The sequence below is a fragment of the Callorhinchus milii genome, unplaced genomic scaffold, assembly GCF_018977255.1.
Source record: "Callorhinchus milii isolate IMCB2004 unplaced genomic scaffold, IMCB_Cmil_1.0 Scaffold2, whole genome shotgun sequence".
NCBI lineage: Eukaryota > Metazoa > Chordata > Chondrichthyes > Chimaeriformes > Callorhinchidae > Callorhinchus > Callorhinchus milii.
In genome coordinates, this window is record NW_024704743.1 from 13,756,486 (window position 1) to 13,769,843 (window position 13,358).

The 13,358-nt window shown below is 47.8% G+C and overlaps 1 protein-coding gene across 1 annotated transcript in view; it reads right to left on the bottom strand.

The window, feature by feature from the left end:
• Positions 1-13,358, bottom strand: part of itga9 (integrin, alpha 9) — a 204,051-nt gene that overhangs the window by 53,006 nt on the left and 137,687 nt on the right. Inside the window, exon 18 of the mRNA XM_007904045.2 lies at positions 9,992-10,142. Within this exon, the coding sequence (XP_007902236.1) occupies positions 9,992-10,142 (151 nt within the window). The remainder of the gene's footprint in view (positions 1-9,991; positions 10,143-13,358) is intronic.

Sequence of the window (13,358 nt, forward strand, 5' to 3'; positions counted from 1 at the left end):
TTGACAATGCACAGCAACACTGGAGTCTGCAGGGTTTCAGAGTGGAGACAGTTCCATTCATATAAATACATTTCAATGAGCATTCCACTCCAGTCACTTTCAATACCCTTAAGGTTAACAGTCATGTTGGGCTCAATATGTGCACTACTCTTCGCAATGCTGTACATGCAAGCAATGCACAACAGAGTCCTCTCACATTTATAATGTGCAGTCGGGGAGCGGCAGCAGGAGAGCGCGGGGAGGAGCCTGGGCCTACTGACCCAGGTACTTAAACTCGACGCCGGAGCGAGTGCAGCTAGGGGAGGGGAGGGGACGGAGCGGGGAACTGCGACGTCATAGATTAGTTTTCAGGTGAGTGCGCGCGCACAAAAAAAAAAAAAAAAAAAACCCTCTGCGCCCCCCCCCCCCAGGGCTCACATCAGAGCCCACTATGGTCCTGTTGGGTTCGATGCCCCAATCTGCGGGATAATGCCATCCACCTGACCGCTCGCTCCCGGTCCCCGCGTGCGCACTATGGCTGCCGCTTTGACCCGAGCCCCCTCACCCCCTCCCTCCCTCCCCCCTCCTCTCTCCCCCCAAACCCTCCCCCCTCTGCATCTCTCCCGCTCTCTCCTCCTCTCTCTCCGTCCCTCTCGTCTTCTATCCCCACTTGACCCTCCCACAACCTCCCTCTGTTCCAGTCTGGGAATCCTCCGCCGGGCTCACCGCGGCACTCGGCGTTGGCTGTCCAGCAGCAGCCACACCGACTGCCCCATTCCCCACCACTCTCGCCAGCCACCCCGGACACAGACCCGGGGAGTCAACCTCTCCTCCCTCATCCCCATCTCCCCCACCCCTGCCTCACAACCTGGACCCCCCTCCCCTCCCACACACCCTTCTGTCAACCGCTCCCTCCACATCGGACTGCAAAATGTCCGCTCCCTCTGCAACAAGGCCCTGGTCATCAACGATCTCATCCTTGATGAGAACGTTGATATCATGGCCTTGACAGAAACGTGGCTCACCCCAGGCGACACCTTCCCCCTCACGGAGGCCACGCCACCCGGCTACACCTCCCACCACATCCCCCGCCCCAACCGCCGTGGCGGTGGTGTTGCCCTTATCTCAAGGACACCACTTGCCCTCTCCCCCTACTCCACTGGCTCTTTCCCCTCCTTCGAGCACCTCACCCTCTCCCACCCCTCATTCCTCTCCCTTAAAATCCTCCTCCTCTACCGGCCCCCTAAAACCTCTCCCACCTTCATCTCTGACATTTCAACACTCCTCACATCTCTTTGCCTCTGCTCCGATCGCCTCATCATCCTGGGCGACTTTAACCTACACTTCACCCCCTCCTGCTCCATCTCCACAGACTTCTCTTCCCTGCTCTCCTCACTCAACCTTTCCCTACACATAAACTCCCCCACTCACAGTCACGGCCACCCACTCGATTTGGTGATCACCCGGGGCCTCAGTGTCTCGGATGTCACTATTACCGACAAGGCCATCTCCGACCACTACTTCATCTCCTTCACCACCTCCACCCCCCTCCCCACCTCCACCAGACCCACCACCATCTTCTACCGCCCTTGGAAGAAGTTACCCCCACAATCCCTAACCGATGCCTTGGAGTCCTCTGAACTCCTCTCCCTCTGGCCTTCAACCCTCACCGACCCCTCTTCTCCTCTCTCCCTCCTCCACAATATCCTCTCCTCCACACTCGATACTCTTGCCCCCATCACTTCCCGCACTGTCTCCTACTCCCGCTCCTCCCCCTGGTACACCACCCACCTCCGCTCACTGAAATGCCAGGTGCGGGCTGCTGAGCGCACCTTTGTCAAATCCGGCTTAACGGTCCACCGACAAATCTGGCTGGACCTCCTCAAAATTTACCGCTCCACTCTAGCCTCGGCCAAGTCGTCCTTCTACTCCAGGATAATCCTGGAGGCGAAGAACAACCCCAGGCTACTGTTTTCCACCACATCCCGACTCCTCCGTCCCCCCCGCCACCCCGCGCAGGTCATCTCCTCCAACCTTCACTGCGAGGAGATGCTGGATTTCCTTGAATCCAAGATCAAGGGAATCCGCTCCGCGGTCACTTCCCCTCCAACTTCCACCCACCACCCACCCCTTCCCTCCCACACTCCGACTCCTACCCATCCTCCCCTACACACCTTCGTACCCGTTTCCCCACCCTCTGTCACTGAACTCATCCTATCCCTAAAACCAACCACCTGCTCCCTTGACCCCATCCCCACTCCACTCCTTATCTCCCAGCTCCATTTTCTTGTCCCACACATCACTGACATCATAAACCTGTCCCTCTCCTCTGGCTCTGTCCCCATTCCATTAAAAACTGCCATCATCACGCCCACCCTGAAAAAACCCTCCCTTGATGCGTCGCAGCTATCAAGCTACCGGCCCATCTCCAACCTCCCCTTTCTCTCCAAGGTCTTGGAAAGAGTTGTCGCCTCCCAACTGCGCTCTTTCCTCTCCACCCATTCTCTTTTTGAACCCCTTCAGTCAGGTTTCCGTGCTGCTCATAGCACAGAAACTGCCCTGGTCAAGGTCACCAATGATATCCTGACCATCTGTGACCAGGGCTCCCTCTGTCTCCTCGTCCTCCTCGACCTATCGGCAGCATTCGATACGGTCGACCACGCTATCCTACTCCACCGCTTGTCCTCCCACCTCAACCTTCAAGGCACTGTCCTTGAATGGTTTAGGTCGTACCTTTCTCACCGTCTTCACTTCGTCTCAACGAATGGCTTCTCCTCCACCCCCCGTACTGTCTCATGTGGTGTCCCTCAGGGCTCTGTCCTCGGTCCCCTCCTCTTCACCCTCTATATGCTCCCCCTTGGTGACATCATCCGCAAACATGGGGTTAACTTCCACATGTATGCGGATGACACCCAACTCTACCTTTCCTCCTCTACTCTCAACTCCACGACCACCGATGTCCTGACAGCCTGCCTGTCCGACATCGAGTCCTGGACGAGAGACAACTTTCTTCAGCTCAACGTGCAAAAAACCGAGGCCCTCCTGATTGGCTCACGTCAGCGCCTCCGCACCTCAGGCGCTGACACCATCAGCATCCAAGGCTGCACTCTCCACCTCTCAAAGCCAGTCAGGAACCTCGGCGTTTTGTTCGACCCTGAGCTGTCCTTTCTCCCTCACATCCGCACCACAACTGGCACCGCCTTCCATCACCTCCGGAATATCGCCAGATTACGGCACTACCTCACCCCTCACGCTGCTGAAACCCTGGTTCACGCCTTTGTCACCTCAAGGCTGGACTATGGGAACTCTCTCCTCGCCGGCCTTCCCGCCACCTCCCTCCACAAGCTGCAGGTCATTCAGAACTCTGCAGCTCGTGTACTGTCCCGCACCAGGCTTCGGGACCACATCACTCCCACCCTCGCTCGCCTCCACTGGCTCCCCATCCCCCAGAGGATTGATTTCAAGATCCTCATCCTCACCTACAAGGCCATTCACGGCCTTGCTCCCTCCTACCTCTCCAACCTACTATCCCCCTACCTACCTGCCCGTACCCTCCGTTCCTCTGGCTCCGGTCTGCTCCACGTCCCCCGCCCCAACCGCCCTACTATCGGTGGTCGGGCCTTCAGCCTCTCAGCCCCGAGGCTCTGGAACTCCATCCCCCAGTGCCTTCGCCTTGCTTCCTCCCTTTCCTCCTTCAAGGCCGGTCTCAAAACCTTTCTCTTTGACCGTGCCTTCAGCTCCCCTCTCGACTCTCTTCCTCCTCCTCGCTCCCTCCCTTCCCTCCCCTCACCCTGACCATTTCCCCCTCCTCTCTCCCTCCCTTCCCTCCCCTCACCCTGACCATTTCCCCCCTGCTCGGGTCATGACCCAACTGTGCAGTGCCTTGGGACGTCCTCCTGACGTGAAAGGCGCTCTATAAATGGAATCTTGTTGTTGTTGTTGTTGTTGTATAAGGCCACTGCAGCAATAGACAGGCTTACTGTGGTATGGCACAAAGCCACCAGCTTGTATTAATTTCCTATGGCAATGAAGCACAAACAGACCCAAGAAGAAAACGATGAGCCCAAGAGCTTTCAAGGACACAACTGCATGCAAAGTCTGGCTTTACCTGAGTCTGTGTGTCTATGGTCCCTTAACTGACTGGTAAAATAGTTTATGCACATCAGTGAGTATATGTGTGTCAGAATGAGAATGTGTGTGAGTGTCCATGAATGCGTATGTGTCTGCATGAATATATGTGCGTGTGGGTCTGAGAGCATGAGTGTGTATGGTTATGTGCTTGAGTGCACAAGAGTGTGTGCATGTGTATGAGTGCGCGATTGCATTTTTTTTGTGTGCATATGCACGCAAATGCATTGAGTAAGTGTGCTTTGAGTGTTTGTGTGTGTTCATGCGTGTGTGTGTGTGTGTGCGTGTGTGATATTGAGCTAAGCATTGAGAATGCCCTGGAAGAACAGTCCCCAAACTGTTTTGCGCTGGGCCCTCCCTTCAGACGTTAATGTCCCACGTATGCCATGGTTCGCCTGGAAAATGCCATCTTCACGGGGTCCTCACAAAATAGTTCGTCTCCCCCATGGCCTCTGGTCCCCAGGCTGGTAAGCCGCTGATATTTGAAATGGAGGAAACAGGGTTTATTCCCCTCTTTTCTCTCCCATCTCTGAGGACTGGTCTTTCCTCACACTCGCCTTCTCTTTCCTCTCTGACTTGGGCTTAATGTTGTTGAAACAAAATATTCTTACCCAGTCACCTCATCATGCTCCCAGTTTGAAACCCGCTGCCCTAGATCAGTCAGGCTTCACCCCTAACAATAACTTTTTTGAAACATGTGGAGGGGTGGGGGTGGTGTCGAGGAGAGAAAACAAACCCATATAACTTGTGGCAAGATGGCCTCAACTAAAGTCAAAACAATAAGTTGTTTGGCCAGAGATGATAGTGAATGAGGCTTGAAAAGAATGCGGATAGATCAAAGAATGAAAGTTTTATATCATCTCTCCCTCTCTCTCTCCCTCTCCCTGTTTTTCACAATTCACCCCACGTCAGTGGAAATGTTTTTAAATTTATTTTACAGCAGGCATTAATACATGACCTCTTGGATTTGGCACTAGCTGTACATTTTCTGACAAATTCCATGATCTCAGTTCATGCACTGCAGTGCAATCCGCCCCCAATAAACTGGTAACAGCACTTCCATCTAGAACACGATGAACTGGAGGTCTGAAGTTACCTTTTCATCTACTATTCAGCAATAACATGTACAAATTTAATTGGCTTTCTATGGGAGAGGTGTAGAGTTATTTACTAGAAAATTGCTTCATTGTCTTAGGCCTGCACAGGAAATTTCATTGCTTTAACCCTAGCCTCTCCCTTTGTCTTTAGACTAAATCCTTGGGGTGGATTACGTGCGAGTGTGTGAACATGTGAGTATGTGAGTGTGAGTGCATGCAAGTGCACCTGCAAGTGTGAATGTGTGAGTGTTAATGTGAGTGAGTGTGAGTCAGTTGAGTGTGTGAATCTGAGTCAGTGTGAGTGAGTGTATAGATCATTGATTTATAGTAAAAGTAGTTAGCTGTGCTTTACACTTGTTACAACTGGAAAGAAAGATGAATTCTAAAGGAATTTTGTATGTTCTGTAAAATCTTGATTGACTCAATACAAGGAAACGCAGAGAGAATTCTCCCTGGCCTCTCTCTAAATGTTTTTCTATTTGAATTAATGTAACTGGGAGTTCGTCTGAATCTGACGTTTCCTGTCAAGATTTTGAAAAGAGTAAAAGAGAAAGCTCTGAGCATCCAGGACTCGGGAAATGTCTCCGAGCAACAATCTGGCACGTGTTACAATGCTTCCTGTTCACAGTTGTTTCTGAGCTTCTTTTTCAGTCCTTAGGGTGTCTGACACATGCAGAAAACCATCACCATGCTTTAGAGTATCCAAACCAAACTGAGAATTCTATGCATCCCACCTACACATGGAAATTCCCATGTCTGGAATGGAATGCGCACTCTCTTGCCCGAAGAGTATTAGGGGTAGGTTGGCAAGAGCAAAGGCTTGGGGAGCAGAGTGTGCGTTGGGGTGCTTCTGGACTTTCACCAGCTAAAAAAACACACTACCTGACAAGCTTTCCAACTGCTTATCCAGCTAAGACCACCCTACCGGTTGGGGCTTTGGCTTGCAGGGTTAACATTAGCAGAGTGGGATGACTCTCTGCCCCCAATGTCGTCTGCCCCTCCATGTCCTGTCGATGAACCAGGCTTTCTGTGCTGTCATCAGCAGTGCCCTGAAATACCGCGGACCCATCTGGCTCAGGAACTGGACTATAACAGAGGGTTGGCATTCAGTTATCAAACATGTCACCTTGGAGCCAGATCGGCTCCCAGGAGACTCAGATTATCTTCACCCTTAAGGTGGATAGATTTTTTTCTGCATCACATTTCCAATCCTCACCACCATCCTCGAAACAACCTCAGCAATATCTGATGGTGGACAGTGGCCTGCTTACTTCTTAATTGTAAGACCTCAGGTCATTGATAAATACTGCTCAAACCAGCATTCATGTCAGAGAAATACTTGAAATGAAACAGTGAACATTTTAGAGAATATTTAACTTTGAAATCAGAAGCATAAAGTACAGCATAAAGCAGCCCAGAGTTGCTTGTTGCTAGGAACATAGGAACACAGGAACTTAGGAAACAATCTAATTAATTACAGCATTCAATCACACTTAAAAGCTCTGCATTTAACCAGCGAAATAGATGAGGCACAATTTCCATACAGGGTAACCAAGATGTATTGGAATGAGGTGGCCTGGCATGTTTTATGCTGCATTCATATTGACCTCTGGATACACCTTGAGTGACCTTGATATTTCAGCAACCCTAACTTTTATGCAGTACTATTTCACATTGGTGGAATGTATCAAACAGCTTTACACAGTTGGCTGGACAACCGAGGCAGGCAGCTGCTGGAGTGGGGAGGAGAAAGATGCCAAAAAGCACGATTCTAGGTAAGCTTTGGAGCTGAGGAGGAAAAGGTCAGTCGGAGGGATTTCAGCGAATGGTAGAAAGTTTACGATCATAATTCTAGCAACCCTCTGTGAAAAAAAGGTTCTTCCGACCTCCCTCTTTTACAGCTTCATACTTGTGTTTGAAAACCTTGCTGTCTTTCTGGTTTTCTTTTTATGCATCTGTATAGACCTCTCATTGTATGCATATCATGATGGTATACATTCTGTAGATGTGCGTAACTTGTTTTTATAATAATAATAATCCTTGCATTTGATATAGCGCTTTTCACGTCTTCTAGACGTCTCAAAGTGCTTCACAGAATATGCTGTAAAGTGAATTGACGGTACATTTGTGGGCAAAACGGGGCAACCAGTTGCGCACAGCAGTGACCCACAAACAGTCTTGGATTGAAAATGACCAATTTATTATTGTTTCGTTTTGGAGGGATAAGTATCAGGCGTGTGGAGTAAAGAAACTTGCCCAAGGTTTCGCCCTGCCTGGAATTGAACCCAGATGTCTCGCTTGCAAGGCGAGTGCTCTAACCACTGAGTTACAGGACTCCACACTGAGCTACAGGACATTATATTATTTTACCTCAATTGACTCATTTGCCTCAATAATAGTGGCGGGGGGAAATCGGGGAGAGAAAGTTTAGGAGCTTCACCCGTACATGAGACTTCTGACAAGTTTTCTTCCCAGACCCATTAGCATAAAACATTGCAGTCCGATTATAACAAACTTCATCATCACATGAATTTAGTTATAAAGCGTTGCACTATGGATCCAATGGATCAACTACACAATTCCCATCCCCTGGGGTGGTGTTTCACACTAAAATGGCAGCTTTCTGGGTCATTAGAACATTTTTCAATGGAATACTCTATAAACCATGTTCTCCACTATAAAATGTAGTTTCTGGTCTTGGGCTTCTCGCGCTGTTACCCGACCCAACTGTGGGTGGGGCGGCTCTGGATGTGCATGCGAGGTGCGGTGCAAGCGGGAAATGGGCTTCTCTCTACTCGGGAGGCCCCACTGTTGTGACTGTCTGTGTGGCTCTATGTGTGTGTGTGTTTGTGAGTGTCTGTGTGTGAGTGTGTGTCTCTCTTTCTCTATATGTTTGTGAGTGTTGGTGTATGAGAGTGTGTCTCTCTCGCTATGTGTTTGTGAGTGTTGGTGTGTGAGTGTGTGTCACTGTGTCTGTGTGAGTGTGTTCTTCTTTCTATGTGTTTGTGAGTGTTGGTGTGTGAGTATGTGTCTCTCTCTGTGGTTGTGTGTGATGCCGGCCAGGAGTCAGGAGGTGGTGAGCTCCTGTAGCCACACAGTCCTGAGTGTCTGTTTTGGTAAATCTCAAGGCCCTTCAGGCCTGCGCTGGTGTCCACCTCCCTCCGCATCACTCAAAAATGCCACCCAGTTTTTGTTTGAAGAAAAAATTCATGATTCTTTTTGCAAAAATCTAACATTTGTTATTTCCTCATGTTCAGTTTTTATCAATAAATTGTAGGTTGGCAGTAAAATGTACCTCAATAGCACCAATCAACTTCACTGCAAATCAGCTTCTTTTTCTTTTAGTGCGGAACTAATAAACCACTTGTAGGCGAAATATGGCAGCCAATTGCACCCAGCAGCGTCCCACAGACAGCCATGGATTGAGTGACCAAATTATTATTTTTATTATTATTTATTTTTTTGAAGGGATTATTACCCCCAGAAAACGATCCGACATTCGACTAACAACCGGGTTCCTACTTACTGCTAGGTAAACAGAGGTGTGCGGAGTGAGAAAATTTGTCCAACGTTTTGCCCTGCTGGCAATCAAACCCAGGGACTCTTGCTTGCGAGGCGAGTGCTCTAACCACGGAGCTGCAGGACTATTTGGGATGTTTTAGTATGACAGATTAAACTTGGTATTGCTCCCCAGAGAGTTGTCTCCTGACTTCAGATTAGGAATTCAACGCTTGATTAAACAGTTCAACGAGAAGCCAGCAATGGAAGTATTCTGCTGTAGCTGTACCAGAATCAGAGAATGAGCTTCCTCAGTTGAATTTCCCAGCTAGGCTAGCCCTCGTTTTGCTGTCAATGCAATTTCCCTTGTTATTGAAATAAAGGGAAACACCAAGCAAAATGAATCACTGGATTGTTGTTATAAACCCTTTCCTTGACAGACGTGCTGCTTTAATAGCTGCAACCAAAATAAACTCTGAACCACAGGAGATAATGTTCGTTACTCTCTGCCTGAAGTAGGAATGCTTCAAAAAGCTGTAAAAGTGAATTTAAGGTTAATGACACACAAGGCAGGCCTCTGTCTGGATTTCAGTTCCAAAATACAAATAAAACCTTGCTAGCTTATGAATTCAAGATGCATTACAACAACACTCCACTTTGTGGAGTCCCATAGCATAGTGCGCAGTGTGCCCACCTCGCAAGCGTGAGGACCCGGGTTCAATTCTCGGGCAGGAAGTTTCCTTACTCCACCCGCCTCTGTTCACCTAGCAGTAAGTAGGAACCTGGTTGTTAGTCAATTGGCAGATCGCTTTCTGGGGGTAATAATCCCTCCGAAAACAATATTTGGTCACTCAATCCATGGTTGTATGTGGGGCACTGCTGTGCACAATTGGCTGCCCTGTTTCGCCCAAAAAATAAACAGTCAATCCACTTTACAATGTATTGTGTGAAACGCTTTGAAACGTTTCAATGACATGATAAGGCGCTAGATCAAATGCAAGGTTATTATTATTATAACACAGCTTACACTAACATACTGCCTTTCACATTGGATAATGTCGTGGAGCACTTTACAGGGATGGTAAGGAAACCCAAGCAAGATGGGAAATGTGAAAGGGGTGGAGGCAAATGGTAAGAGGGAAATGACTGAAGGCATAGTCGCAGAGGTAGAATTTTAGAAGAGTTTTGAAAACAGGGTGGGAGTGGGAGAGGGAGGTGGGGAGTTTGTGAGGGAGATCCAGGGAACAGCAGAGCAAGGCTGAAAGCTTTGTTATATAAGAGTCACCAACCTTCTGCCACATTTTGATGAAGAATAGCTCCTGAGAGAAGTTAAAGAAAACATTGGTGTCGTATGCGTCATCGCCTGCATTTCGAATGGTGATGTTGACAGAGATGTTCTTCACAGCCCCCAGTGCCAGGAAAGGCTTATGCTCCATAGAACTAGAAATTAGAAAACAAGAGGTCAGTAACGTCTCCTCATGAAGACAGGAGGGCAGGCCTTCCTGAAGTGCAGTCCAGTGTTTTGAGTTAATAAGCTGATCCTGGATACTCACAAGTATCAACTACAGTTTCATAGTCGTTTCATCCAACTGATTTCTACTGGTTAATATTATTGTCAGGTTGCAAACAAATAATAATAATCTTTGTATTTGGTATAGTACCTATACCAAATACAAAGATTATTATTATTTGTTGGACTTCTATGTGGAGTCCTGTAGCTCAGTGGTTAGAGCACTCGCTTTGCAAGCGAGAGACCTGAGTTCAATTCCAGGCAGAGGGCGAAACCTTGGGCAAGTTTCCTTACTCCACACGCCTAATAATAATCCCTCCAAAACCCAAAACAATAATAAATTGGTCATTTTCAATCTACGACTGTTTGTGGGACATTGCTGTGCGCAATTGGCTGCCGCGTTTGCCCACAAATATACAGTCAATTCACTTTACAGTGTGTTCTGTGAAGCGCTTTGGGACGTCCTCCCGACGTGAAAAGCGCTATATCAAATACAAGGATTATTATTATTATTATATTATTATTACCTATCATATTGGGAGGATGCCACAAAGCACAGGATCTTACTGTAAAATGGTAAATTGTAGCTAACTTTTTTTAAAAGCAATTGACAGTCTAGTAAAATCCACTGTATAAATCACATGCTCAGTGAAGAGTTTTACAGCCTGTGATGTTCAATGTTCTGTGCTCAGTGTAAAATCTAGAGTAGAAACTTTACATCAACGCAGTCTGTGCTGGGAGTGGAATTTACCACTAATCTACTGTTGTACAGGTACACTGAACAAATTTCCAGGAACATTATGATTTTGCTTGTCCCATTATCATGTACCGTGGCCACGAACCAACCTTGCAATTGCTGTTCACACTCAAGTTGGTGATGGCATAATAGACAAAACACAAAATAAACTGAAATAATTGAAAACAGTACGTAATAAACAACAATTTAGGCTCCAGGGTAGGATTTCAACACACTCATTTAGGTTCAGATCCCTCAGTTCAATAACTGCTTCACAACTCCTTTCGGGACAAGTGGTGTTGTGCCCCACAAGCCATTAATAATGGGGAAATCGCATCACAAGATCAACAACAACAACAAGATTCCATTTATAGAGTGCCTTTCACGTCGGGAGGACGGCCCAAGGCGCTGTACAGTTGGGTCAGGACCCGAGCATGGAGGAAATGGTCAGGGTGAGGGGAGGGAAGGGAGGGAGGGAGCGAGGAGGGGGGAAATGGTCAGGGTGAGGGGAGGGAAGGGAGGGAGCGAGGAGGGGATAGAGAGTCGAGAGGGGAGCTGAAGGCACGGTCAAAGAGAAAGGTCTTGAGACCGGCCTTGAAGGAGGAACGGGAGGAAACAAGGCGAAGGCACTGGGGGATAGATCACAACAGCAGTTGGGATGAGGAAGGCACTTTAGCCCATTTGCTCTCATCCTTCTAGAATATGAAAAACGGGCATCATCAAAGTTCAACAAACTGCTGGACCACAAAGTCTCAGAATTTCGCAGGTTGATAGGTTTCTTGATGTTTGCCGTTTGATCCTCTCTGGGCGCTGAGGCAAAATCTCCATTTAACATCACAGGAGCACCATCGCCAGGGGACAGCAGTGGTTATTAATAAGAAGGTCCACCACCACCTTCTTGGGGCAACCAGGAACGCTTGTCCTGCCAGAGTCACCCAAATCTCGAGATAGAATAAACTTCCCACTAACCTACAAATATTAGATGCATGTCCCACCCACCAACAAACAGAATAAAGTCACGTTTACTAGAGAACAGCTCAGACAGCTCGACGATGGATATTATCGTTGCACTTTGCTTCATGTTCCGACGTAGATTTTATATTCCATTTCTTCCCTAAAAATACAGTACGCTGCATTTTAATCTCTATACATTTATTAGCTTCTTGTTTTTCTATGGGTGCTGTGACTACCACTGCGTAATGCTGATCATCAGACGGCTTTTGAGATCTCAACCCAATAGGTATTCTTCATATGTGAATCTGCAAACTGAGTGTCAGGAGTAGATTTTAGGAGCGTGAAACCTGATCTGATCCTGTTGTTACAGGACACCCAAACACACATACTTTTCAGCCTTCTTTACCAGATGACAAGCAGGATTCCCACCCCCATCTCCCCCGAGAAAAGCCTGGGGAGTTGAGGACCAATTGCAGCATCCTTACTGCTGCCCTATTGTAAGTGGGGATACTGCATTTAATTAGTAGCTTTCACATAGCATAACATATCCAAGCACTTTAATACTTAAAAGGTTTTATCCCAAATATAGGTGGGGTGAAGGCAAGAGAAAGAGGAGCACCAATGTGCACTTATACAGTGTTTTTCAGGTAGAGGTACACCTCAAAGTGCTTTAGTGACAGTGTGGGAGACTGAGGTGGGTATGAGATACGGGTTAGAGGATAGATGGCTGGAGGCCAAAGAGATAAATACTTCGGCAATTTTTGAAAGCAGAAAGGGAGGGAGGAAGAGGAAGGGAAACAGAGGGATTCAGAACAGAATTCCAGAGATTGGGTCCAACGGGGCTGAAAGCTCACTCACTGATGGTGGGGCAGGCAGGGGAAGAAGGGTAGGAGAGAGAGGAGGATATGAAGCAGGCCTGAGTCAACAAATGGAGAGGGGAGTTGGACTGCAGGAGATCACAAATGAGAAAAGGAGAGATCTATTTTCCCCCCATATTAGCTCAGTGGGGGAAAAGTGATCTCTGTGATGTCAGAAGAATCAGGAAACCATACACATTGGTTCGATGCCTGAGGCAAAATAAAGCATGTGTATTAATCATTTGAATAGTATGTTTCACTGTATAAATAAACACACAGAAAGGGTATATGTGGAGAGACCTGGTACCTTTGGCAGCACAAAGCGAACAGAACTCCAATTTAGAAGAGCAGAGTTCAAATTCCAGGCTCAAACTCAACTCGACTCAGTAAACAAACCTGAACAGTTCTATGACAGCTTCACAGTGAGGGGAGCATTGCACCTCGAGGGATAAAAAACGCAACAGAATCTTTCCTGGCCACAGAGCTGCCAGTCACAAAACTACACTGAGAAAGACTCTAGAAAAGCATCCATCCATTCTTCCCCTTTTTTTTCTTGTTTGTTGCATTTTTCCCACAAAATACAGTCACTAAACTTTACA